Source organism: Physella acuta, unplaced genomic scaffold (genome assembly GCF_028476545.2).
Source record: "Physella acuta isolate Inbredline_101_S28 unplaced genomic scaffold, ASM2847654v3 ptg000313l, whole genome shotgun sequence".
Taxonomy (NCBI): Eukaryota; Metazoa; Mollusca; class Gastropoda; family Physidae; genus Physella; species Physella acuta.
Window position 1 is genome coordinate 46,342 of NW_026731832.1, and position 27,201 is coordinate 73,542.

At 41.2% G+C, this 27,201-nt stretch overlaps 1 protein-coding gene across 1 annotated transcript in view; it reads right to left on the bottom strand.

The window, feature by feature from the left end:
• Positions 1–5,839: 5,839 nt before the first annotated feature.
• Positions 5,840–27,201, bottom strand: part of LOC131940249 (T-box transcription factor TBX1-like) — a 44,509-nt gene continuing 23,147 nt past the window's right edge. Inside the window, exons 3-8 of the mRNA XM_059298886.1 lie at positions 16,005–16,146; positions 14,898–15,029; positions 10,117–10,269; positions 9,788–9,855; positions 8,448–8,560; positions 5,840–7,898 (exon numbers count right to left, since the gene is read on the bottom strand). Coding sequence (XP_059154869.1) covers positions 7,582–7,898; positions 8,448–8,560; positions 9,788–9,855; positions 10,117–10,269; positions 14,898–15,029; positions 16,005–16,146 — 925 coding nt within the window. The 3' untranslated portion in view covers positions 5,840–7,581. The remainder of the gene's footprint in view (positions 7,899–8,447; positions 8,561–9,787; positions 9,856–10,116; positions 10,270–14,897; positions 15,030–16,004; positions 16,147–27,201) is intronic.

Genomic DNA, 27,201 nt, shown 5'->3' on the forward strand with positions numbered 1-27,201 from the left:
TTTTGTTTCTTTTTGAACATTGTATTCATTATAAATAGAATATTCTGCATTACAATGTAATGTATTAGTTAGTACACCTGTCAAATTTTCTGAGCATTCGTTTGTAAATACACACATTTTATTTATTCAAAACTAATGATAAAACATTATTTTTGCAACAGAAAGTCTTTTGTTTCGTACTTTTCTTCATAAAAATTTTTGTTTTAGCTTTAAGTTGAATTTATTGACGATTACAGTCTTGTTCATATCTATAAAATAATTCAAAACCCTTTGTTCTTGCTTAGACAAAGGCTAAGGAAGCAAATTCAGAAACAAAATCAGGCTGAAATTGTAGTCCACAAATAAAATGGCACATAACAGTTTGACATGTAATACTTTATTGAGTTGGAGGAAATCCTGTCCAACATAACAATTAAAACGAAGAAGAAGAATTCACTAACCAACACTGAATCTTAATACTTAACTTTAATATCCTTTTAAATGCTGAAATCCAGGTTCTAAAGAGTAACTTTATACCGAATTAAAAACAAGTAACAACTTCAGATGGCCTTTTTAAAAAAAAAAAATTTTGTTTGTTGGTACCTATCAAAACCCTAGTTATGACAGAAATATTGAAGGTCTAAACTGCAACGAAAATTCATCAGGATGCTGCCCTAAACAAAAGCTAGCACTTTCAGCAATGGCTAACTTGATCGAATCTTCTTTTGAGCGTGAGGCCTCAACCATAACTTTGTATTTTGTCTGATCTCCTGCTGTCTTCAGTTCTGCAAGAAGAATCCGCCTCCAAGTCTGTCTTGGTGTATATTATATGGTACTTAGTCCTGCCACTCCAATTCCCCCCTGAAATTTCAAGTGCGCAGCCCCCCCCCCCCCCCACCGCCCTGAGAAAAATGACTGAAAGAAACCCTGATAAAACCAGTAACAGCTTTTGTATTTTAGGAAACAGAACAATATCATCTTATCCAGTCCAGATTCACCAGTTCACACCTACACGTTATAAAGCACTGAAGCTAGGTAGCAACAGGTTCCATAACTCTTCCCATCAAATGCTAGGTAGCAACAGGTTCCATAACTCTTCCCATCAAATGCTAGGTAGCAACAGGTTCCATAACTCTTCCCATCAAATGCTAGGTAGCAACAGGTTCCTTAACTCTTCCCATCAAATGCTAGGTAGCAACAGGTTCCATAACTCTTCCCATCAAAGCTAGGTAGCAACAGGTTCCATAACTCTTCCCATCAAATGCTAGGTAGCAACAGGTTCCATAACTCTTCCCATCAAATGCTAGGTAGCAACAGGTTCCATAACTCTTCCCATCATCCGGGCAGCTACGTGGGGGGCGTTCAAACACAGGGAGGAATAAGTTTAATCTGTCTACATTCCGATACTCGCCGATTCGTCGCTTAGATAAACATTCGAAATGGCGCTGCTAAACGAATTTTTAAAAGCCGTTAACATTTATCTGGAGTATCGCGTGTTCCCGCGGCAGACGTGAAAATATAAACAGGACAGACGATAGGCCAGATCCGTGGCCGAAATGATGTTCCCGCCAACTTTTTGTCGCGGAGTCTGCGCACCGCGTTGTTTCAGCGCGTGGTATCGTAAGGGAAGTATCGTGGGAGAAAATCGCGGCTTGGAGTTGTTGAACAACGAGTCGGCTGTGGTGTAGCTAAGGTGAGCAGAGTTTCTTTCACGCATCCTCTCGGATGAGAGGGGGGGGGGGGAGGGGGGAGTGTTACCCCGGGGACGAAATATATATATATATATATATATATATATATATATATATATATATATATATATATATATATTTATATATATATATATATTTATATATATATATATATATATATATATATATATATATATATATATATATATATATATATATATATATATATATATATATATATATATATATTAACAGTGTTAGCCACTCCTAGGAAATTTAAGTGCCCCCCCCCCCGAAAGTTTGAAAGTTTCAAATGTCCCCTCCCCAGAAAAAAATATGTCACCAATGTTGTTTGTTTTTTGTCCTAGTCTAGTACTGAAATACAATCTAGATAGGGCCTAAATATTTGTTGTACCAAACCAATTGTGGAATCGAAGGGAGGTGTAGCAATTTTCAGAGCCTCAGCATCTGCAATTTCAGGTATACAAATACCCTTTATACAGTTTCATTCAGGGAGTGGGGGGGGGGGGGAATTGCACTGCTTATGTAGAAAATATATATTGTAACCAGAGTCCGCACCCGTATATTTCCCCCACCCCCTCCCCGGAGAAAAAAACATGTCTGGAAAAAAAACCTCTGCTTTGATGCATCTGTACCTAGGGTCTCTAGACTTTGTTTTGTTTAACAGAAGTTTATCTTCTAGTTTTAGCACCTCGAGCTTCTACCCATGACAGTCATACAGGGACCCCACCCTCCCCCACACCCGCACATCGTGGCCTTACATCACACATATAAAGTTTTCCCACTTCTGACCGTCATTTACCCACCCCTCATCTCCACCCCACCCTCCCTCACACCCCAACCTCCCCACTCCCACACATCGTGGCCTTACATCACACATCTAAACAGTTTTCCCACTTCTGACCGTCATTTACCCACCCCTCATCTCCACCCCAGCGCGCTGACCTCCCTCTTTGTTTACTGAAAACAAAATGTCCGCAGGATCAGACACGGTTAGCTACCCATCATACCCCAGCGTGGGTAGGTCTCACTAGCAGACGTCAACCTGCAACAACAAGCAGGCGACAAGATCGGTGTGGGATCCGACAGTTGCAAAACATTTCGGGTTCCCTCTGACCAGTTGCAAAACATTTCGGGTTCCCTCTGAACAGTTTCTCGCGTGTAGGATAAACAAGCAGTCCGTTAAAGGTCGAGGTCATTTGATAGTCTGCTGACTGTCGCCGGCTATACCACCACATCGTCGTGCCGGCCTTGACATTAGCCTACCTTGTGTAACTGACACCTCTGTCCTACATCTGTGGGTTATGTAGGGGGGGGGGGGTGCTGCATTGGCAAGTGAATGTCAGTCTATCTATACATAAAAGTAATCGAGTTAAGTTCCCTTTTCGAATCTTACGGTCTACGGGGCAAGTGAAGTAGAGTTCACCTGTTTCTGTGACCTAGCAGGAATATGAAGGAAAAGTGTGGCCAGCACTATGCCCAGCCGCTTTTAATTTAGGAAACCATCAGAGCGGCTTGGACGTTCTACTGACTTGAACCCGGATTCGACCTCGAGACTTTCGGGTTAGCAGTCTAGCGCTCTACCGTTAGGCCACACCATTCCATTATCTGTATATGACGTCACGCAATTTTTAGACGCTTTTAACCCTATCCCGTATAAACGAGTTAGCGCAGACTTCAGGGATCTCATACACAGATGATATATGCCTAACACGTGACCAGATCCACGAAAGAATGGTCAATATGTTTGGTTCTGTTGAGACATACTACTTAGGACCTAAACATGGGCATTGTAAAAAAATAAAAATGGTAGCGTCAAGTGGCACAATCCTTTGGACTACTAAAGCAATTTTAAACAAAAATTATATTATAAAATAATTAAATATTATAATATAATTAATGTTTCATCCATCTCACTATAATGATCTGACACTTTTCAGCCCTTTAACGATGATCAGGAAACTTTTGTACCAAACATGCATATTTAATGAAATGATAAAAAATAAATAAATAAACAAATATTTTAAAATAATTTATTTTCTTTAAAAATGTAAAAACATTTGAAAATCCTGACAAAAAAAAACATTTTTATATTTTAGTCGCGAACTAAAATATTAAACATTGAAGCTAGAACTAATTAATTATTTTAACTATCAGCTTATTCCAATTGGCCTAGCGACGTGTTTAGTATGACCAACAAAAATACTCCAGATTTTTCTCACACGCAATGCCAACGTTTTCTCCTCACAATTTCTTTGCTGGCCATCAACATAATCCATGCACGGACTTCGTAGGACTGGGCCATCAATACACTGACATACAACTAAATACTAGAATCCAGACAAGATACGCTGTAAACACACGTTCGGCTATCTTCAAGAATCTGATTCACTATTTTAGGCGTGTATTAAAAATGATGCAGAGTTATGACCAACCGAGCAGCCATTAGACGAAGTTCAACTATTTTTATTGTCTAGTGGCCGAATTTTCTAGAGTTTCAGAGATATGTCCACTGTAAGCACACCTTCCACCTCGATTACTACCTCTCCACACAGACACGTACACACACAAACCTCCTTCTCATCAGTGTTTCTTCCAGACTTTTTTCTCCGGGGGGGCACTTGAAATCTTCGGGGGGGGGGGGGGGGGGCGGTAAACTTTCTTCGGGGGGGCGGACACTGTTAAAAGTATATATTTTCTATATAAATTATATAAATTTCATTTCGTTCGGGGGGGGGGCGGTAAAAAATTTTCGGGGGGGCTTTGCCCCCCCGAAGAGATGCCTGGAAGAAACTCTGCTTCTCATCAACCTATCGTCATCCCATCCACCCATGCAACAGACGCACCAATCTTCAAATAAAATGTAACAACATAATTACATAACATTTGAAAAATACTAATGAAAAATCTTTTTAAAAATGATTTAAATATTAAAATGATGCATAAAAAATTGAATTATTTAAAAAAAGAAAATAGTTGAAAAATTGCATCTGTAAGGCACAAAATTAAAAGGCAGTTTGATATCAATATATACACAACAAACGAGAGTTAGTTCCCTTATTTAGGGAGTAGGTTCCCCTGAATTTGATCTGAGGTGCGATATTATAAGTAAGTAAGGATTATGTACATCTATATCTTCATTTGAACATGGAGCTCAGGTGAGATGCAAAGACAATCAAGAACAAAAACAATCTTACGTCAAATTATTAATTATAGTAAGGATCTTTAAAATAATTTTATTATACATTCTGAAAGGGGGTCGTCCATAAAAACGTCATTCCTGTTTATGATTAAGTCAATTTTGAACGACTCCAACCCCTCCACCCCTATGTGTTTTAAGTCAATTTTAAACGACTCCAACCCCTCCACCCCTATGTGTTTTAAGTCAATTTTGAACGACTCCAACCCCTCCACCCCTATGTGTTTTAAGTCAATTTTGAACGACTCCAACCCCTCCACCCCTATGTGTGTTAAGTCAATTTTGAACGACTCCAACCCCTCCACCCCTATGTGTTTTAAGTCAATTTTGAACGACTCCAACCCCTCCACCCCTATGTGTGTTAAGTCAATTTTGAACGACTCCAACCCCTCCACCCCTATGTGTGTTAAGTCAATTTTGAACGACTCCAACCCCTCCACCCCTATGTGTTTTAAGTCAATTTTGAACGACTCCAACCCCTCCACCCCTATGTGTGTTAAGTCAATTTTGAACGACTCCAACCCCTCCACCCCTATGTGTGTTAAGTCAATTTTGAACGACTCCAACCCCTCCACCCCTATGTGTGTTAAGTCAATTTTGAACGACTCCAACCCCCTCCACCCCTATGTGTGTTAAGTCAATTTTGAACGACTCCAACCCCTCCACCCCTATGTGTTTTGAACGACTCCAACCCCTCCACCCCTATGTGTGTTAAGTCAATTTTGAACGACTCCAACCCCTCCACCCCTATGTGTGTTAAGTCAATTTTGAACGACTCCAACCCCTCCACCCCTATGTGTGTTAAGTCAATTTTGAATGACTCCAACGCCCTCCACCCCTATGTGTGTTAAGTCAATTTTGAACGACTCCAACCCCTCCACCCCTATGTGTTTTGAACGACTCCAACCCCTCCACCCCTATGTGTTTTGAACGACTCCAACCCCTCCACCCCTATGTGTGTTAAGTCAATTTTGAACGACTCCAACCCCTCCACCCCTATGTGTGTTAAGTCAATTTTGAACGACTCCAACCCCTCCACCCCTATGTGTGTTAAGTCAATTTTGAACGACTCACGATTTTAAAACTTAGGAATGGGGTAGGGAACGATAAAAATTAAAATAGGGTAAGGTAAATGTAATGATTGATTTAGTTTATGGAAATAAAAGTCCACCACTGCATGCTTAAAACTTTTTCCATTTCGAAAGTGGTTAAGGTATTGAGAAAATGGTATTTATAAAGATTGGTCAAATAATGACGAAATATTAGTTTTATTTTCACTATCACAGTAAAGTCCTAGTGAAGCGATTAAACATTTAAAATTCTACACTCAGTAAAAAGCCAGATTTGGTTTCAATTTTAATTACTGTAAAACAAAATAAAGAAAACTTTAAATTTTACAGACTTTAAACCGTAAAAAAAAAAACATTCCACGCTTTTTAAAAGACTTATTTTAGTCTTTTTAAAAAGTTTTTTTTTAAATTTTAGTCATTTAAAACTGTTACAAATTTTTAGTCTTACATTCTCTAAAAACAGCTTTCTTTTTTTCTTTTTTTAAAACGTGTAGTAGTTTTATATAAGCTTTGAATTTTTCAGCCTTCAAAAAGCTATTTAAAAACAAAATAAGTTTTTGTCTTTAAAAAGCCATTTAACTTAAATTTAAGCTTTATTTTACACTTTAATTTACACCTCTTAAAAGCCATTCAAAATATAGTTTTCTAGCCTCAAAACGCCGGTTGAAATCACATAATTCAAAGCAACAAGTTGTGAATTTGTTTCTGTAAGGTAAATGAACGAGGGCGGAGAAAGGATGGCCTTGTTGAAATGGTTTATCTTTTATTTTAACTTCTAAACAACCGGGCATCAAGCGCATGGTGGAGGGGGGGGGGGGGCAGCGGCTTAAGCAAGGTTAAGTTATGGGTAGGGGCAGGGAGGGGTGTACACAAACTGGTTTAGCTGGGTGTACAAGAACTTGTACATTTTTATAGCCAACATAATTTTATAGATGTGTACGTACAAACATGATTTTGTAATACTGGACTTCACTGAAATTTGCAAAGAAAAGCATATTTTTGTGGCTAGTTTTGAATGATATACACAGCTGAAATATTTTTACGATTAGTTTTTTAACTACAAATAGGTATTGTCTAAATGGTAACAACCACATATGTCTACTAATGGATTGAAAAAAAAAATACAATTTATTAAAGGGATATGGAAAAAATAGTTGGATGGCATGATACACCATACAGTACATCAAGATATAGTATAGCTAGCACAATGTGTGATCAGTCTTTACCACAGTGCAGTGTGAAGCAGTCTGAAATTGAACACAGCGCTTACAGTTTCAAAGTGGATTGCTCATTGTCACCGCCCTATGTAGGTCTATATAGAGAAACATACTTTCCGTTTTCAAACAAATATAATTAATAAACATTGTTTTAATTAAAAAATAATTAATGAATTCCGTGAGTTCCAAAGCAAATATTGAGCAAAAAATAGTTTTTATCGTCCATTGTCACAATTAGTTATTATTTGACGTAATTTGAAGCGTAAAAATTCCAGAAAGGCAAAAAAGGGATGACCAACTTTTCGTAGATTAAAGTAGGTCATCAAAGTAAGTCATGTCGGTTTGAAGCTATAAATAGAAACTGAAAAATGGATATCCATGTTGATGAAGTGAGTCATTCATAATCATCGTGCGTCATATCCGTATGCAAAATTGTTCGTTCTTGGCGGAGAATAAATCCCTTTCATGTTTTGAGAGTATGTGGCGTAGTCGACTGGGCAACCGTAAGGTGAAGGTCGCGCTTTGGACGAGGCCATGTAAGGATCGGCGTAGGGGGGATAGCTGTAGCAGTCGGCGTAGAGGTTGGGGGAGCGCCCGGTTTGCAGGGGGTTATTCAGCATCGTCATGCCGGCCATGCTCCCCATGGGCGGGATGGCGGTCATGGGCGTGAGTGGGGGCGTGGAGCTTGCCAGAAGACCTCGGTACTCGTCTTGACTTTGATCTGAAAACATAATAATAAAGATTTGAAAAGAATGTACACTTGTGTCTAAATAAACTCTTGCAACTTTGTACAATTGTGTCTATAGAAACGCATTCAATTGTGTACTATTGTGTCTATATTAACGCGTGTAACTGTGTACAATTGTGTCTAAATAAACGCTTGCAACTGTAGATCTATATACATCTTAGCAATGACCCTTTTGTTTTATACATGTATGTTTAAGTGTACAGTCGTATTCTGACACTAGATTTAAATTTAAAAATGTTAAACACTAATTTCAAATACTAAATACTAGGTGAAGTAGAGTTGATCTGTTACTCTGACCTCTAACGAGAACGGATAATGTGGTCATCACTTTTGTAGACCCCATCCCTAGTAATCCCATCAAAACCCCCGCCCCCAGGTAACCACACACTAAAATCTATCACGACACCCCATATGCCTAAAAATACCGCCCCCCCCCCCCACGTCGCCACCCCTCAGACTCGCCAGTCGCCACCCCATCATTATTCGTCCTCCTATCCTCCCTAAACAAGCACATGGACTCACCCTTTTCTCCCTCTCTCTTCCTGGACACCCCCAGCAGCTGAAATGAGTTTGGTCTGTGTTGGGGGCGTGGGCGTGTCGAGCACCCGGAACTAATCTGGAGTAGCTCCGCCATGCTGTGGGTAGAATGCGAACCATGATTACAATGTTGGTGGATGTGGGTACAATGCGAACCATGATTACAATGTTGATGAACATAAACAGACTCTAATAAAACAACATAAATAAGACGAACAATCACACTGCTTTTACATGGTACATGTGGGTACAATGCGAACCATGTTTACAATACTGATGAACTTGAACAGACTCATAAAAAACTTAAAGAAAGCGAACAACATATTGCTAGTACATGGTAGATGTGGCTACAATGCGAACCACGTTTACAATTGTTTCTAGCTTCTAAGGATAATCTTAGAGCAATAACTTAAAAACGGCGAAACATCACACTGATAAAATCAAGTGCTATGTTTTCACTTCACGGTTTTCATATAGAAAGCCCTCGTATCCGTATTAAACCGCACCCTATGTTAATAAAGCTTACAGCGATAATTTATTGTTTTTTTAAAAATGCGTTTCTATTTCATTTCACAATCCAAGTTAATCAAACAAAAAAAAAAAAAAAAAAGTATTATGTACCCCAAGTATTGTTTTAATGATTGGGGTATACCAGAGATCTGACATTAGAATTAGAACCACTGCAGACGCCTGTTGCACATGAAATAAAAACCACCGCCCCCAGACCCCCTACCTACACTCTTCCCCCCCCCCCCCCCGAAACTTCCCTTCCATTAGACTTCCCCCCTTCCCCATCCTTCTACCGGCGGCTGTCTGTCTCGATAACAGTGAGTACATAATGTGAACACTTGGTCTGGTAACATTTGAAAAGCCACACCTGGTCTGTTCAGTTTCAATTCCTGCTCCTCTTTAACTTACTTTTATCCGATCTTTTTCCGCTCTAGTTTTTTACGTCCATTGAAATTATTGCACTTAGTTTTATTCTGCTTTTTAATTTGCATTAGATAGAGCATTGTTTCAAATTTGTGTTTTTTTTTTAACGAAGAACAAAACAAAGACAAACGACAAAAAAAAATTTCTTCCTTAATATTTTTTCTCTCTCTTTTATCGTTCGTTGAAAATTAAGAAATTATTTATTAGGACAATAATCACTAATTAATAAACGTTATTATCTAGTCACGATGTTTTATAAAGAAAAAAAATGTTACAGTGAAAAGATGGTTACGATGTGTTTTGTTGAAGAGTGAAAACTAAATATAAAGGGAAGTAACACATAGACACAAGTAGTAGGAAAAGATAAAAGAGATGGAAAAAGGAAACATTACCAATCGTTGGGATCACAGTCTCTGAAACCTTTAGCAAACGGGTTGCTGGCAATCTTCAGTTGTGTTATCTGGTGGTTGTACAGAGGGTTGTTGGTGTTAAGTTGCATAACAAACACAATATGACATAATTGACCACTGACACACTGACATAACTGACACACTGACATCACTGTCATAACTGAAATAATAATATAACTGACACACTGACATTACTGACACACTGACATAACTGACATACTAACATAACTGACATAACTGACATACTGACATAACTGACACACTAACACACTGACATAGCTGACACACACTGACACACTCATGTCACTCACCCTCTGGTTCTGGTAGGCCGTAACGGCCATGAACTTGGTCTCAGGAAAGATGAAAGTGCGATGGTTCTCGGTGCCAGTGATGTTCTCTGACTTGGGCGGGGTGTATAGCACGTGCAGACGGGGCTGGTACTTGTGCATGGAGTTGAGGATAATCTGGGGAGATGACCACAAGGTTAGCTGGGCCACAAGGTTAGATGGACCACAAGGTTAGCTGGACCACAAGGTTAGATGGACCACAAGGTTAGATGGACCACAAGGTTAGATGGACCACAAGGTTAGATGGACCACAAGGTTAGCTGGACCACAAGGTTAGATGGACCACAAGGTTAGCTGGACCACAAGGTTAGCTGGACCACAAGGTTAGATGGACCACAAGGTTAGATGGACCACAAGGTTAGATGGACCACAAGGGTAGATGGACCACAAGGGTAGATGGACCACAAGGTTAGATGGACCACAAGGTTAGATGGACCACAAGGTTAGATGGACCACAAGGGTAGATGGACCACAAGGTTAGATGGACCACAAGGTTAGATGGACCACAAGGTTAGATGGACCACAATGTTAGATGGACCACAAGGGTAGATGGACCACAAGGTTAGATGGACGAAAAGGTTAGCTGGACCACAAGGTTAGATGGACCACAAGGTTAGATGGACCACAAGGTTAGATGGACCACAAGGTTAGATGGACCACATGGTTAGATGGACCACAATGTTAGCTGGACCACAAGGTTAGATGGACCACAAGGTTAGATGGACCACAATGTTAGCTGGACCACAAGGTTAGATGGACCACAAGGTTAGATGGACCACAAGGTTAGATGGACCACAAGGTTAGATGGACCACAAGGTTAGATGGACCACAAGGTTAGACGGACCACAAGGTTAGATGGACCACATGGTTAGATGGACCACAAGGTTAGATGGACCACAAGGTTAAATGGACCACAAGGTTAGACGGACCAGAAGGGTCAGCGTCCATGTGGGTTGGTTAAGGAGGAGGTGTCGTTTGGGAGGACGTATAATTTGTTTTTGGGATGTGTAATATGTTTGGTAACGTGTAATTTGCTTGGTGATGTGTAGTTTGGTGATGTGTAGTTTGGTGATGTGTAGTTTGGTGATGTGTAGTTTGGTGATGTGTAGTTTGGTGATGTGTAGTTTGGTGATGTGTAGTTTGGTGATGTGTAGTTTGGTGATGTGTAGTTTGGTGATGTGTAGTTTGGTGATGTGTAATTTGGTGATGTGTAGTTTGGTGATGTGTAATTTGGTGATGTGTAGTTTGGTGATGTGTAGTTTTGTGATGTGTAGTTTTGGTGATGTGTAATATATTTTGGAGAATGTAATTTGTGTACGAGAAGATGCATTTTGTTTAGATGTGTAATTTATTTTGGTAATGTGTAATATGTTTGGTAGGAAGCGTGTGTGTAATTTTCTTTTGTGGAAGTAGAATTTGCTGGAAAGAAGGTGTAATGTGTGAGCATAAGTAATTTGTTTGCAACCCTCTGTAATTTCTACATCATAATTTTGTTCCTTTCAGATTTTAAAATGCCAAAATTTAAATTTAAACCGCAACGCGGCATAATATGAAACATACACTTTGGATAATGTTTGATGAGAAAATATTTGAACGTATATATTGCCCGGCTGTTCCTTTAAACTACTGACAACGGTCAGACAACTTATTTTCAGACACTTCCTGTCAACCATCGTTTATCTGCCCCTAACAAATTATCCATTCCGCAGGAACATAAAAGAACTGTTTTGGCAGTTCCCATCAACGTCAAACTAGCAACCTAATTTTTCCCCCACAAAGCTTGTTAACAATAGAAATTGCGCTTAACGGAAATTCCCCATCGTCATAAAAATAGCTATTTAAGATTTAAGCTCTATATAAAAAAAAAAGTTTACATATCTTATTTAAACAGTTGATAGACAAGGTTCATAACTTACGAAACAAAACATAACTGTTAAAAAAAAGATATCAGACGCATCCACCCCCCACCCCCACACCCTTACCCCCTCTCCTTCCCCTCTTATCCCATCAATCTGGTCCAAACAGCCACAATGTATCGGACGTTATGAAAACGGCATCCGATAAGCCGAGCAGCTGGTCTGTTTTATAATGTTTACAATGTGTATCCCCTATCAGCGGCCCGGGACTAAGTGTAAACAGCGGGGGACGGGCGGCACAAACACGACGCCACTGGCCTGGCGTCCATCTGCGACTCCTGGCGCTAATGAATGACGCAGGGGCCGCGCGAGGGCAGGGGGGAGGGACTTTGTCGGGGTGAGCTCAGCTGAGCACGGGCACGTAACAGGATTCCAGGGGGGGGGGGGGGGATTCCAGGACACACTTTCATGAGGGGGGGGGGGGGGATTCCAGGACACTGTCATGGGGGGGGGGGAATTCCAGAACACACTTTCTTGAGGATTTGGGGGGGGGGGGGGGGCGGGGGGATTCCAGGACACTTTCTTGAGGATTTGGGGGGGGGGGGGGGGGGCGGGGGATTCCATGACACACTTTCTTGAGGATTTGGGGGGGGGGGATTCCAGGACACACTTTCATGAGGGGGGCGGGGGTGGGGGGGATTCCAGTACACTGTCATGGGGGGGATTCCAGAACACACTTTCTTGAGGATTGGGGGTAAGGTTCAAGACACACTATCATGAGGGGGGGGGGTATATTCAGGAAAGACTTACAACTTTAAATATATATTTAGCTTTCTCAAATTTTGTGAAATTCCATGAAAAGAGTCACTAGCAGTGTTTCAGACTTTTTTCTCATGGAGGGGGGGGGTCACTTGAAAATTTCGGGGGAGAGCGGGGGGGGGGGGAAGAGACGACGACGACACTATATTGTATATATACATTCTTTTTGTTGGGAGGGGTGGGGTGTAGACGTGCTTCGGGACAGCCCCCCACCCCGCGGAGATACTTGAAAGAAATACTGATCACTGGTGCGATTGGTGCCATTGCCTACTGAGCATTGCCAAAACAAGAAAGCTGAGAAGGTGTGGGCATGTCACACGATCCACCGCCTATCCAAAAACAACAATACAAGGCAGTGTGCCAGGAGGGAGAAGAAGGGGAGGCAAAGACGTCACTGGATGGATGACATCAAAGATTTGATTGAGCTGCCTGTTGCAGAACCGCTCACACCAGCAGACGATCGAGACAGATGGCAGAAATCAACTGTGGTGCCCCAACAAGCACAAAAAGGGTTAAGGGGTGATCCATTGATTGGTTAAAATCGTGTGACTTAAGAGATCTAAATTTATCTTTGTCAAAAACTGTTTATCTTGGCTAAAAGCAATGTACTTCGTGAAACGATTTTTACCCCGTGGTTTCGCAGACCTACATTAAGCTGTGTAATCATATGACATAGTGGATCTAATTTTATCTTTGGTAAAAGTATAATAAGTCTGGGATTAACCTTCACTTGTGTCAAAATAGTATGTCGTATTTAGAGTAATTTGTCACATTGTTTAGATGTAGTTAGCTACTTCTTCATTCTTTATTTTTAGTGTTGGCAGTGATCGAGCCTTATTTGCTAGAGGGTTCGAACTCGAGACTTTTTTCGAATGTATCAACAAAGAGCTTTTGCCGACTCGACCACGCCTCCATCACAATTAAGGATACGTGTCAACTGGTTATGCGCCATTGAGGCCATTGACTCCGATTTCAGCCTGCTTTTCTTTTCGGATTTGCTCCATAGCCTTTGTCCAACCAAGAACAAACTACAAGGCAGCAGTTGCTTGATTTTGGAGTTGTCTCTCCTAGAGGAGCGGCTGTCCCTAGCTAACGAGCCTCACCTGCCCGAGGGTTCGAACTCGAGATTTTTCGGTTTAGCAACCATGAGCTTTTCCGACTCGACCACGCCGACCCCCTGTGTAGTTAGCATATAGAGATAACTCTTCAAGCTGTCATGGTAAGCTTCTGACGTCTAGTTAGGTAATGGGCACTGGTCATCTACTTAGGGCTTGTCATAATGTGACTATTGGTTAAGTCATGACGGCTTGTTAACTAATGACCACTGGTCAACTACTTAACACTTACTAATTACTGACCATTGGTCAAGTGTTGATGAGAAACATAGAGGGACTTACATGGCTATTGGTGTCTGTTGGTCAGTTTTGTACTTATATGACCTTTAGTGTCTATGTTGGTCAATTTGTACTTACATGACTTTTAGTGTCTATGTTGGTCAATTTGTACTTACATGGCCGTTAGTGTCCATGAGATTGTTGGTCAATTTGTACTTACATGGCCGTTAGTGTCCATGAGATTGTTGGTCAGTTTGTACTTACATGGCCGTTAGTGTCCATGAGATTGTTGGTCAGTTTGTACTTACATGGCCGTTAGTGTCCATGAGATTGTTGGTCAGTTTGTACTTACATGGCCGTTAGTGTCCATAAGATTGTTGGTCAGTTTGTACTTACATGGCCGTTAGTGTCCATGAGATTGTTGGTCAGTTTGTACTTACATGACCTTTAGTGTCTATGTTGGTCAGTTTGTACTTACATGGCCGTTAGTGTCCATGAGATTGTTGGTCAGTTTGTACTTACATGACCTTTAGTGTCTATGTTGGTCAGTTTGTACTTACATGGCCGTTAGTGTCCATGAGATTGTTGGTCAGTTTGTACTTACATGGCCGTTAGTGTCCATGAGATTGTTGGTCAGTTTGTACTTACATGGCCGTTAGTGTCCATGAGATTGTTGGTCAGTTTGTACTTACATGGCCGTTAGTGTCCATGAGATTGTTGGTCAGTTTGTACTTACATGGCCGTTAGTGTCCATGAGATTGTTGGTCAGTTTGAGCTTGTCGAACGAGATGACCTGCTTCATCCACTGGGGGCCCCGGGCAGCTGAGTCAGGGTGGACGTGGATTCTCCCCGGCATGTGGGGGTCGGCCTAAAGGGGGACAACAGGTACATATAACAGGTATATAGCTGTAAACAGGTAAGTATGACAGGTAGATAGGTATTTCGGGAGTCAGACTACAGGTGCAAGCATGACAGGTAAACAGGTATTTTGGGTTGTCAGACTGCAGGTGCAAACAGGTACAAATGACAGTTTCAGAGGTATCTAAATGAATGTGTTTGTGTATTGCTGGTGAGTGTTAAATATCTTTAAAATAGTATATTAAAATATGGTTTATTAAAGGAGGCGGAGAGGGTTAGAAGTTGTGGGGTTTATTAGGAGGGGGTTGGTAATGTTGGGTTGAGACCACGTGAGGTGGGTGGAGTGGAAGAGGTTGAGTGTTGGGATTCGGGTTGTGAGGGGTGTCGTTACAAGGTGTGTGGGGTGGCCACAACCCGAAGTTGTGTGGGGTAGGGGGTGAGGTGTGAGAGGTGGGTCCTCACCTTCCCTGCCACCACCCAGCTAGAGGTGTGGTGGGGGAGTAACGTGGTTGTGTGGGGTGAGGTGTGTGGTGTGAGAGGTAGTTCCTCACCTTCCCTGCCACCACCCAGCTAGAGGTATGTGGGTTGAGGTGTGTGGAGTGGGGTGTGTGGTGTGAGGTGTGTGGGGTGAGGTGTGTGGGGTGAAGTGTGTGGTGTGAGAGGTAGTTCCTCACCTTTCCAGCAACCACCCAGCTAGAGATGTGTGGGGTGAGGTGTGTGGGGTGAGGTATGTGGGGGTGAGGTGTGTGGTGTGTGGTGTGAGATGTAGCTGCTCACCTTTCCAGCTACCACCCAACTAGAGGTGTGTGGGGTGAGGTATGTGGGGGTGTGGTGTGAGGTGTGTGGGGTGAGGTGTGTGGGGTGAGGTGTGTGGTGTGAGAGGTAGTTCCTCACCTTTCCTGCCACCACCCAACTAGAGGTGTGTAACGGGAGTAACGGGGTTGTGTGGGGTGTGTGGTGTGTGGTGTGAGAGGTAGTTCCTCACCTTTCCTGCCACCACCCAGCTAGAGGTGTGGAACGAGTATCGATACCGCTTGTCGTCCACGGGTACAAAGTCCATCATCACCGTGTAATCACTGTTGAGGTCAAGGCCGAATAGTCGAACTTGAAATGTTGGAAACATCCGTCTGCAGACATTTAAAAAAATATAATTAAGCTATGGTAATTATGAATCTGTTAATTTATTAATTCCGCATGTGCTTTGGATAAAATGTCGAATAGTTTATAAAATGAGATATCAGGTTTCGTTATAAAACTGTAGAACAGTCCTGTGTGGAATTATGTTAAGCATCTATTCTAACTAATGCCAGGGTGGGCGGGGGTGAATTTTTGTTTATTTATACAAATCGCCGAAGGACGCCATGTGTGGGTAATCATCTCTCCTAATAAAAGTTTTCAATAAAAGTTCTTAATAAAGTTTCCAATAAAAGTTTCCCTTTTTTGTGTGTTCTGCTAGTCGGGACATTTCTATTGGACAAGTAACTGTCCAGCAAGGGGCCGGGAACTGACCGGAACTGACAAAGAACTGACCAATCACATTCATTTTTTTAAAAGAAATGTATTACATGATCAATACATTGAATTGTTTCGTTTGCAAGATATCAACAGTAAAAAAAAGGCCTGAAATATTTACAGAGCGCCAAACATCCACCCCCACATCCATCTATCCCCCCCCCCTCCCACAACTATCCCAGTATCCAGGTACGACCCCGTGTGTGGGGGCACCACACACGTGCATTAAGTGTGCTCATCCATTACACGCTGTCACTGAGACGACCTCGACTTAAGGGTCATATCGGGACTAAGTGCCCTCTTATCTCACCCCCACAGCATCTGACGGAGCGGGTGGGGGTGGGGCTGAGGGTTTTTGGGGGGGGGGCGGTTTTGATTTGGTGGTGGGGGGAATTTGGTTACAGTTTTTTTTTTCTGGCGAATTCCTTGAGGTAATGGATATATTTAATTTCTAATGAACACTAACATAGCTTAAATTAACCAACGTTTTAAAATAGCTATCTAAGTTCGGCTAATTGAATATTTGATAATTTTACGAAGTCAGGAATATGGGTTTTAAGAGCATTAGTGATTATCCAGTCAAGCTTAAAGTTGTGGATAATTTTCCGCCTTCAAAAAAAAATGATGCGTCTCCCCTGATCTCGATCATAGAACCAGTTGGGCCGTTGTAGCCTCGTTTAGCGAATTCTTTCTCTGCCAAAGAAAAAACAAAAATGGGGACTGCGTAGTCGGGAAGGAGAAAGTATAGTCGCTAACTCCAAAGTTCGAATCTCCTGGGCATATGAGGCTCGTTTGCTGGGGACAGCAACCCATCTAGGATAGAGAACAAAATTAAACGACTGCTGCCTTGTAGTTTGTTCTTGCGTGGACAAAGGCTTTAGAAGCAAATCCAGAAAAAAAAGTAATCACAGTCAACGGGTTATAACAAGTTGACAAGTAAAACTTTTATGTATTATAGGAAATACAATTGAGAACGCAGTAGAAGAAGAAAACAATTAACTTTGTTCTAGACAAGCTTATTAAAAAATGATAAACGGTTATAGATATAGAAGATACATTTCACATCTCATCAACCACGTGACATCTGTTTAAATCACATTACACATCAAACAGACCATACTGTCGTTAAAATTAAAAGTTTGAAATATAATCCCCAGTAAATGAAACTTCATAGATTTTGACGGAGGGTTGGGAAAAAAACAAAAGAAAGTGGTAAAACAACAGATGACTACCAACAGAGAGAAGTATTACAGTGGGAAATTGAAAAAAAAAAACCGTCATCATTTTTCGCGATCGTTCGCGGCTTCTTTACCGTTCGGAGAAGACCCGCAGTTCGCACCGTACGGAGACGCCGTTCGGGGATCCCCGCTGGGCCGGTGATACTCGCGAAGGATGTATTGTGTTTTGATTGCTTTTTGAAACAAGGGTGGTCTCGCCTGACGCACATTTTTGGACCGGCTAAGGTTCCGTCATGGCCCTTGATGATTATGGTGCGAAATGAAAAGACATTTATGAAATGAAAAACACGGAACAATCCCCCTCTCCCCAAACTTAGTGGATGAGTGAAATAAAAATAAGCCTACTTCAAAAGATTTGGTTAGTTGGGCTTTTCAGAAGTTGATAAATTACTAGAAAGCTGTTAAATAGAATTAAATTTTCGAATTATTATTTTTCATTTGCAACCTAAGAAGCGCTGTTATTGTTTCCTCAGTATAATAATAAAGTTCATTTAAGCGTCCAGTTTGATGAAATAAAGGAACAGTCAATTTAACGTTTTGTCAACGTGTTTAGTCAAAATACATACACACATTCATTAGCATTCACGCGCACTTATATGTACCAACGTAATAGATCCGAACTAGGGACTTCGGGCTAACAGAAGAACGCCCTACCATTAATGGCACTAAAAGTGTAAGGGTTTTATTGACAGCGACGCTAAGGTGATCGTATGGACAAACTTCAGTCGACTGGCCAGATATAGGTCAAGTCAATCAAACTGACGCTTTGTTGGCTACCGAGGTCAAAGTTCACACGGACACCAGGTCACCACCCAATCCCTGCTCATCAGGGTGTCAAAGGTCATCTACCTGGGATTGATGTCCGTGTTTTCCCAGCGTGCAGCGAGTGTCCGGCTAAACGGATATGGGACGTGACGTTGTCTTGGCTGGCCGCTGCATCATTTATTTATGCCAGGGGCTGGGAATTCCCGAACCTGTCACTTTCGTTATCGAGTTTGTTGGCTTTACGGTTTAAAGGCAGATCAGTTTATTCTAAAGCGACGTCATTAGAGAGTACAGTACCCAGCAGTAATGGAGCTGGGAGTAGGGGAGGAGGTCATTTTAGCGGGAGCTGGGAGTAGGGGAGGAGGTCATTTTAGCGGGAGCTGGGAGTAGGGGAGCAGGTCATTTTAGCAGGAGCTGGGAGTAGGGAGCAGGTCATTTTAGCGGGAGCTGGGAGTAGAGGAGCAGGTCATTTTAGTGGGAGCTGGGAGTAATGGAGCAGGTCATTTTAGCGGGAGCTGGGAGTAGGGGAGCAGGTCATTTTAGCGGGAGCTGGGAGGAGGGGAGCAGGTCATTTTAGCGGGAGCTGGGAGTAGGGGAGCAGGTCATTTTAGCGGGAGCTGGGAGTAGGGGAGCAGGTCATTTTAGCGGGAGCTGGGAGTAGGGAGCAGGTCATTTTAGCGGGAGCTGGGAGTAGGGGAGCTGGTCATTTTAGCAGGAGCTGGAATGTATCCAAATATTTTGTTTAAAAAAATACTCTATGCACACTTAAACCTAGGTGAAAGATAACTCTTAATCGTAATTTTAACCTTTAGACCTCACAATAACGATGACATTATAGTTATTGTCGAGAACAAATATATTTGTTCATGTGTTCATAGTTTATTGTTTGTATTTATTTCTAAAGAAATTAAAGATCTAGACCTAATGACAGACTTGTACTTTACTTTAAAGCTACTTAATAACCACCTCCCTACTACCCTTTACTTTTGCCATACCTCCACCTCAACCGTACCAACATACCTGCACCCAGACATCTAACGCCAGCCTTAAACAATTGACTGATGTAACTCATTATTCAGCCCAGCCCCCCCCCCCCCCCTTGCTCCACCCGAACTCCCCCCCCCCCCCCCTCGTTAAACAGCTTCTCGACGTCCGCCAAGAACCTCCCCCCACCCGATCCTCGCGGAACTCTCCGCGGGCGTGAAATCATATATCATTGTCAATTGCACGGACAGCTCAGATGCTGCGCGGGCGATAACTCGCAGCCAGGGCCGAGAATCACGCCGAGAGCGCTTATCTCCCTTTGTTGAATGGAAGGAGTTGTCCTCCGTGACACGGCCTATCAGGGGTAGCAACTCGTTGATGGGCGATTTGCAGAGAGTTTCTCTACTTGATCTGTATTCGATACTACGCATCGGATTTTCCCACAAACGTATGAAATGGTCACTAGGATTGGAACACTCGTATATTTTTTAATTGTTACAAATATTAACCGCAGATCCGGATACCAAAGTCTAGTTCACCCATGAAGTTGGATTTGTTTTTTAAATCCTCCGATATAAACTCAAGTAAGAACGCAGCAGATATATATATATATATATATATATATATATATATATATATATATATATATATATATATATATAGTAATGTGAACGTTTCTCCATTACAGTGTTATCCTTTAATAGGGGCCGCTGCATTGAAATTCTGAAATGTATAAGAATGATTTCTTTCAGCGCTGACGAATACCTTAGATTTTAACATATATATTTTTGGGGGGGGGGGGGGGGGGGGAGGTATAATTTCGGGTATCAACTTTGATTATTTCTGTTTTGTCAGGTTTTTAATGATTGTGTGTATGTATGCGTATGTTTGTGTGTGTATTTGTGTGTGTGTGCATGTATGTGTGTGTTATTTGGGATTGAGACAACTACCCGGGTTACTAAAGTAAGTAATCGACTACTCTCCCACAAAAAGGCAGTCGATCCCATGACGCAGGACGCGAGACGGCGTCGAGCGAGCGTGACGCGGGTTGACGGCTCTAATGAGCTGCAGCTTGGCTCCATTACTCCCGAGCCGTGAGCCGCCACTTGCTCCGTCCTCGCCGCTGATTGGTTGTGAAGGTGAACAATTCATCAAAATGGCCGTAGATGTATTTATTTTTATCTCACCGTGATTTTGATCATCGGCGACATTAACAGTTTTCGATTCTTTTCTGTCCTTCTACAAAGCTGCAAACACTTGTTAAACTGGCTCTTAAACCAGAGGCGTAGCGAGGAGGGGGGGGGCGGTTTTAATGTCCTCGGGCGCTGCCTTAGGGGGCGCCAAAATGGGTTTTAAAAACAAATTAAAATCTCATTTTAGCTGCAGTTTTGCATTATAAATATAAAAAAAATATATGGGGGGGGGGGTGCAAATTGAAAGTTTGTGGGGGAGGGGTGCAAATTGAAAATTTGAAAATTGAAAGGCTGTTTCCGAGGGGGCGACAAATTGAAAGTTTGTCCCCGGGCGCCGGTAAGAGTCGCTACGCCACTGTCTTAAACTTATGCTGAATGGGCTGACCATAATCTTTGTCTTAACTCTACGGCAAACCTTAGTCTAGACATGACTGTATCTATGTACCTTAAACAAAAGCTTAAAATCTTTGTAATTTTTGGAAGCAAGAAAAGAATATCGAATGTAGATTCAAGCCTTTTGTGACAGTATTGAAGTTCAGGTTAGGGGCTAAGATTATGGTTAAGGCCAAGACAAGCCCTGGGATTAGAGTTAAGGTTAAGGCTTGGATTACTAACGCTGTTATTACAAGCAAGAAAAACGCAACAACTTATTGAGTTTATGATGTTGCTAAGTTTTCGGACGACTTATTTTACCATCATTGTTTCAAAAACCTAACCCCATCATACTCTCCACATATCACAATATAACCATCAAACCTAATTCATTGACTCATTCAAACAACCTGAATAGTTGCATATTATGCCGGTGTAATAATACAACTTTCCCCGTATGAACCTGTACTTCAATTTATACTTTCAGTATTTTATGAATGATTGTGCCTATAGAGTACTATTGACATACTATTTAGTAGATAGTTCAATGTTTTACCAATCTAAAAAGTACACTCTTCATGTTAAATATTTCCCTCACATTTCTCCGCATCCTCCCCATCCTTGTTCACTCTAGTCTTCCCGTTACAAACAAATGGTTAAATAAGAGGGGAGATAACTCAACATTTTTAGAAGAAAAAAAAACTACAGTTACACAGTTGTGGGTCCTGCACATGCGTAAAGCCGTAGCATGTTCTTGACAATATCGCGATCTTGATAGAACAGCCGCAAATAAACAATGGCAAAAACAGAGAACAGGTGCAGGGTGTGTGTGTGTGGGGAGGGAGGGGTATGAGGGAGAGTGAGAGAGGAGGAAGTCTCGAGAACTGTCATCATTGTTGTACCCAGTGACCCGGGTAGGAAAGTAAAGCATTGTCTTACATTGGTAATAGGCGGAAGTGATGGTGAAGATAGCGGTGGGTGGGTGGGTGTTAGACGTGGGTAGATGTTGTGGGATGGGCGGATGGTGTTTGACGGAGATTGTGTTGTGTAGGTACATGGTGTTATGTGAATAGATGGTGTGGGATGGGCAGATGGTGTTTAGTGGGTAGTTGGTGTTTGAGGGAGATGGTGCTGTGTATGTAGTTGGTGTTATGTGAGTAGATGGTGTTTGGTGGGCAGTGATTTTTTGGTTAGAGGGTGTTACTTGGGTAGAGGGTGTTTGGTGGATAGATGGTATTTAGATGTTGTTTGGGGGAGTGTTATGAGGATGTATGGTATTTTATGGGTAGATGTTGTTTATATATTGTGTTTTATGAGATAGATGGTGTTTAGTGGGTAGATGGTGTTTGGTAGGTACATGGTGTTATGTGGATATATGGTATTTAATGGGTAGATGTTGTTTAGATGGTGTTTTGTGAGATAGATGGTGTTTTGTGGGTAGATGGTGTCATGCGTTGGGCTATGGTAGTTCAAACTTAAATAAGTGCCCCTGACCTTTATCGGTCTCTAACCCTAACTGGCCACCCTAATGACGAGTTGTATAAACCTGGCCAATGTTTCGCCTGTCACCTGAAAATTAACAGACAATCCGGCCGCTGATTAACAAATTATGACGCATGCGCAGTGGCGCCGAGAAGTTTGGAAAAAATATTGTTCCGTGCACTTAAAAAACCGGCATATGTTTTACGTCACTTCCGGAAAGTCTGCACAAAATGTCTCTAACCAAACATGAAAAACGGAAACCTGGGAGTAAGGAGAAAACTCAGAAGTCTTTAGTACCCTATGGATGTATCGGTTTTATCTCTTTTAAATGAAGTTTTAATAATATATTAACAAACATTAGATTTTGATGTAATTTACCCTAGGACTAGACCTTGAGAATTATAAATACTTTGACAAAAGTCAGAGTTAATCTTTTAAATACTCGACAATGCGAGATAAAAGCCAACTGATACTGTAAAAAAAGAATTCCGGCAAGAAAGTTTCCTAAAGCGCGGGGTGAGTTTCTGTGATGCAAACAACGGAAATAGAGCTCACGGGTCATGCACGAGTGTTTATGCCGTGGACACATGGATACTTTTGCTGGATCTGTTTCCACGAGAGAGCAATTACCAAAGTAAACACGTGATTCCCGTTTGCTTACATGACGCAACGGCCGGGTTCTCTTTTCGTCGGAGTCAGATGGTCTCGTTCGCTCTCGTCCAATCTCGTCTGGCCTCGTCTAATCTCGTCTAATCTCGTCTAATTTTCGTCTAGTCTCGTCTAATATCGCCTGGTCTCGTCCAGTCTCGTCCAGTCTCGTTTGTTACAGTCTAGTCTCGTTCACTCTCGTCCGATCCCGCCTGGTCTCGTCTTATCTCGTCTAGTCTCGTTCACTCTCGTCTAATCTCGTCTGGCCTCGTTTATTACAGTCTAGTCTCGTTCACGCTCATCTAATCTCGCCTGGTCTCGTCCAGTCTCGTTCGTTGCAGTCTGCCTCGTTCACTCTCGTCCAATCTCGTCTGGTCTCGTTCACTCTCGTCTAATCTCGCCTGGTCTCGTGGTATGCGTTTAACACAGATGACGTTAGCAAGTATCACTACATACAATCGGACTTGAAAAAATTAAAACTACCTTTACCCTAACTCTGACCCTAACCCCAACCACACTTAGCTACATTTCTAGTTAGAAGTTTAATTCAAATCTACATTTTAAATCTTTAAAAAGATAAAAACTACAACAGAGAATCTTTTAAAGAACGGAAACAAATCCACCGCAAAGTAGCAATGGGCATCAGGTGTTGAAAACCACCCCTCCTCCTCTACCCACTGTACCGGTTGCTCAATCTCCCCGCCCCCACTTCCCCCACCCCTCTTGAAGCCAATTAGGATTATCTGTCTGGATAATCTCTAGCCACAGGACCCGAGCAGCGAGCGAGTCTAAATATTTAGAAGCTTCTGAGAGGTTAGACTTACCGTCCTTTCTCTTTCCGTTACTTTCCCGTCTGCTAAAGCCAGACGCGGGACCTGCCTCTTTATCGTCCTGAACCAAAGCGTACGGGGAAGTAACTCTCAGATCTTCTTACGTGTCTGGGCTTTATCACCAGTACTTTTTTTTTATCTCCCTTCCTTCCCATTTGTAGCTATTTTCCCTTTGGTTTTCTTTTCAAATGTAATTCGTTTCTTTCGTTTGTACATTAAAACTTTGTTATAATTAAACGTTTATTTGTTTTATATATATATATATATAAATAAATAAATAAATAAATAAATAAATAAATAAATAAATAAATATATATATATATATACTAGCCGTCCCGGCCAGGCCCTGCTCTGGCTTCTGTGAAAAACCTTTCCGTTAAAGACCATTACCTGTGTGTTTAGTAATCATCATAAACCCGGCATTGCCCACCCAAACCACAACCAACCAAAACAACAAAACGCAAACATAACGCTAACACAATTAGAAATACAAACGAAAACAAAAACCTAACAACAAACCCAACCACAACCACAAACACCAATACAAACACAAAGAAAAAACAAACGAAAACAAAAACCTAACAACAAACCCAACCACAAACACCAATACCAAAAAAAAAAAAACAACGAAAAAGCAAACGAAAACAAACCAAATCCAAACGCAAAACCAACCAAAAACACAAATACAAACCCAAACAAAAAAAAAAACAAAAACGAAAAAAGAAAGAACAAAAACGAACCAAATCAAAACGCAACCACTAACGCAAACCCACCTAAACACAAAGAAAACACTAACGCGAACATAAACGCCCGGGGCAGAATCGCCTGTTTTAGCTTAATAAACGACTATAGTACCCCAACTTATTCATAGTTTTTGCACTCACTTAAACGAACGCGCCTGTTTCAATTTAATGAACAATTATAATACTCCAAGCTTATCCGTAAAATACCTAAAACATTTGCACTTGATCAATCCCCGCTAATTATGTAATTATTTTTTTCCCAACACCAAAACAAAGTAATTAAAAAGTAAATGCTTTTCAACTAATGCAATGGGTTTCATAAAGGGAAGTAATTGTGTTTTGCCTAATTTATCAAAGGGAAGTAAGCGCTATAGGACTAAATAAAAACATAATTAGAATTTTTGTAAAAGATGATATTTTTTTTAAAACTTGTGTTTAATGAACATGCCGACAATTATTACTATAATTTGAAAAATGAAAATGATTTCCCAACACTTTTAATAGTAATTTTTTAACTCATAAATTTAGACAAATGCGCACGATAATTGATCTAACACTTAAATCCGTAGAAATGCCAACGACAAACATATGCGTTACAGAATTGAGCTTTATATATTAGATATATATATATATATATATATATATATATATATATATATATATATATATATATATATATATATATATATATATATATGTATATATATATTATATGTATAATTACCAATATATTATGATTGGTTTAGTTCACAGATAGACTAGGGTTGCACTAAAACTAGAACTATGGCCCATCCGTGCACTAAACCTAAACGCTCTGATTTTCGCAGTTTGTGTAAACTAACCTAAACAGCTAGATAATTAGACTTGATGACCAGGCATCGCTACGGCCACCTTGTACGACATAAAAGAAAAGTTCCGTTTGTCTACAGCAGGGGTTCCCAACCTTTTTTGACTCTAGAGCACATTCTAAAATATCGATAGGGTGGCGGGCACCACCTATTTTAAATCGACAAACTCCTTCCAGAGGCGTAGCGACCCTTCCCGTCACCCGGGGACAAAACTTTCGATTTGCACCCCCCCCCCTCTAACTTTCGATTTGCACCCCCCCCCTCAAATTTTCGATTTGCAACCCCCTCCCCTCAAACTTTCGATTTCCATCCCCTTCAACCATTCAACAATGTTTATTAAAAAAATCTGTCTCTGTCGAATAGTGAGAGGCGGGCACATAAGAATCGTTCGGCGGGCGCCATGGCGCCCGCGGGCACGGGGTTGGGAACCCCTGGTCTACAGTATATTACAGTATACTACGATTTATAATTTATTATAATACTACACTGAGTGGATGCATATCTGACAGATACTGTTGCGTATAGACTCAACAAGTAGACTTTGTTTAATAAGGATTATCTCACTGAATTCTAAATATACGTAAATGTTGGTGCCCTTAATCTGAAAATTTAATCGTTTTACAAATCACAGTTATTGCATTCTGATATGGACAACGTTGGTTGAGACCTCCCCCCCCCCCCCCCCGGCGATGTCGTGAAATAAGATGTAACGGATTAAATTAATTAATCTTAATTATCATTATATGAACAGCACAGTGCGAATTACACGCCTAAAGAAAACAAGCAGACAATAACCAAGTAGCATTCAGGTCACACCTAGCTCTCAAGTAACAGTTACTGTTTGAAGTAAGATTACCACGCTAGTAAAGACGAGAACTGCAGTAACCCCCCCCCCCCCCAAGTATTAATGGAGATCTAATTTACCGCATTAACTCTATAAACAAAGTACCCTTACTCTAAACCCAGCTGTATGCAACATCCATACACATGCCCTAACTTAAATACCAACTCTAACGTTAACTCTAAAACTATAACACTGAATCTAAAGCAATGACACGTCGATTATTTATAGCCCTACTATCAACATCAACAAAACTTCCACATCTGATGAGTGACGTCACATGAAAACATGCATCACTAGAAGTCTAGGCCTATGCACCTAAAATAACAGAGCCCCTATTTACACTAAAGCATGCCATGTTTCAAAACGAGGTTCCCCATATATTATTACCTTCCACTGAGGTTCAGTCTGGGGGAGGCATTATGAGAACAGGGGCATTAATCCAGGAAGGTGTCGGAAGAGTTATCGTTCGTCATTTATCATTATTCCGAGTTGACATAATAAAACTGTTGCTGTAGTCCAAAGTACGAAACTTTCGTTAAAGTGGAAATGCCATATACATACATAAAAAAACGAAAAGCGTATTTTGGATTCTATTTTAAACTGTTATATTATCTACAAATCCACTTCCGTAAAATGTGTATAAAATATCTTTTAATTTTACAAAACCATAAATTATTTCTGTAGCAGATGATTTTATTCGCAATAACGACGGAAACAACCTTT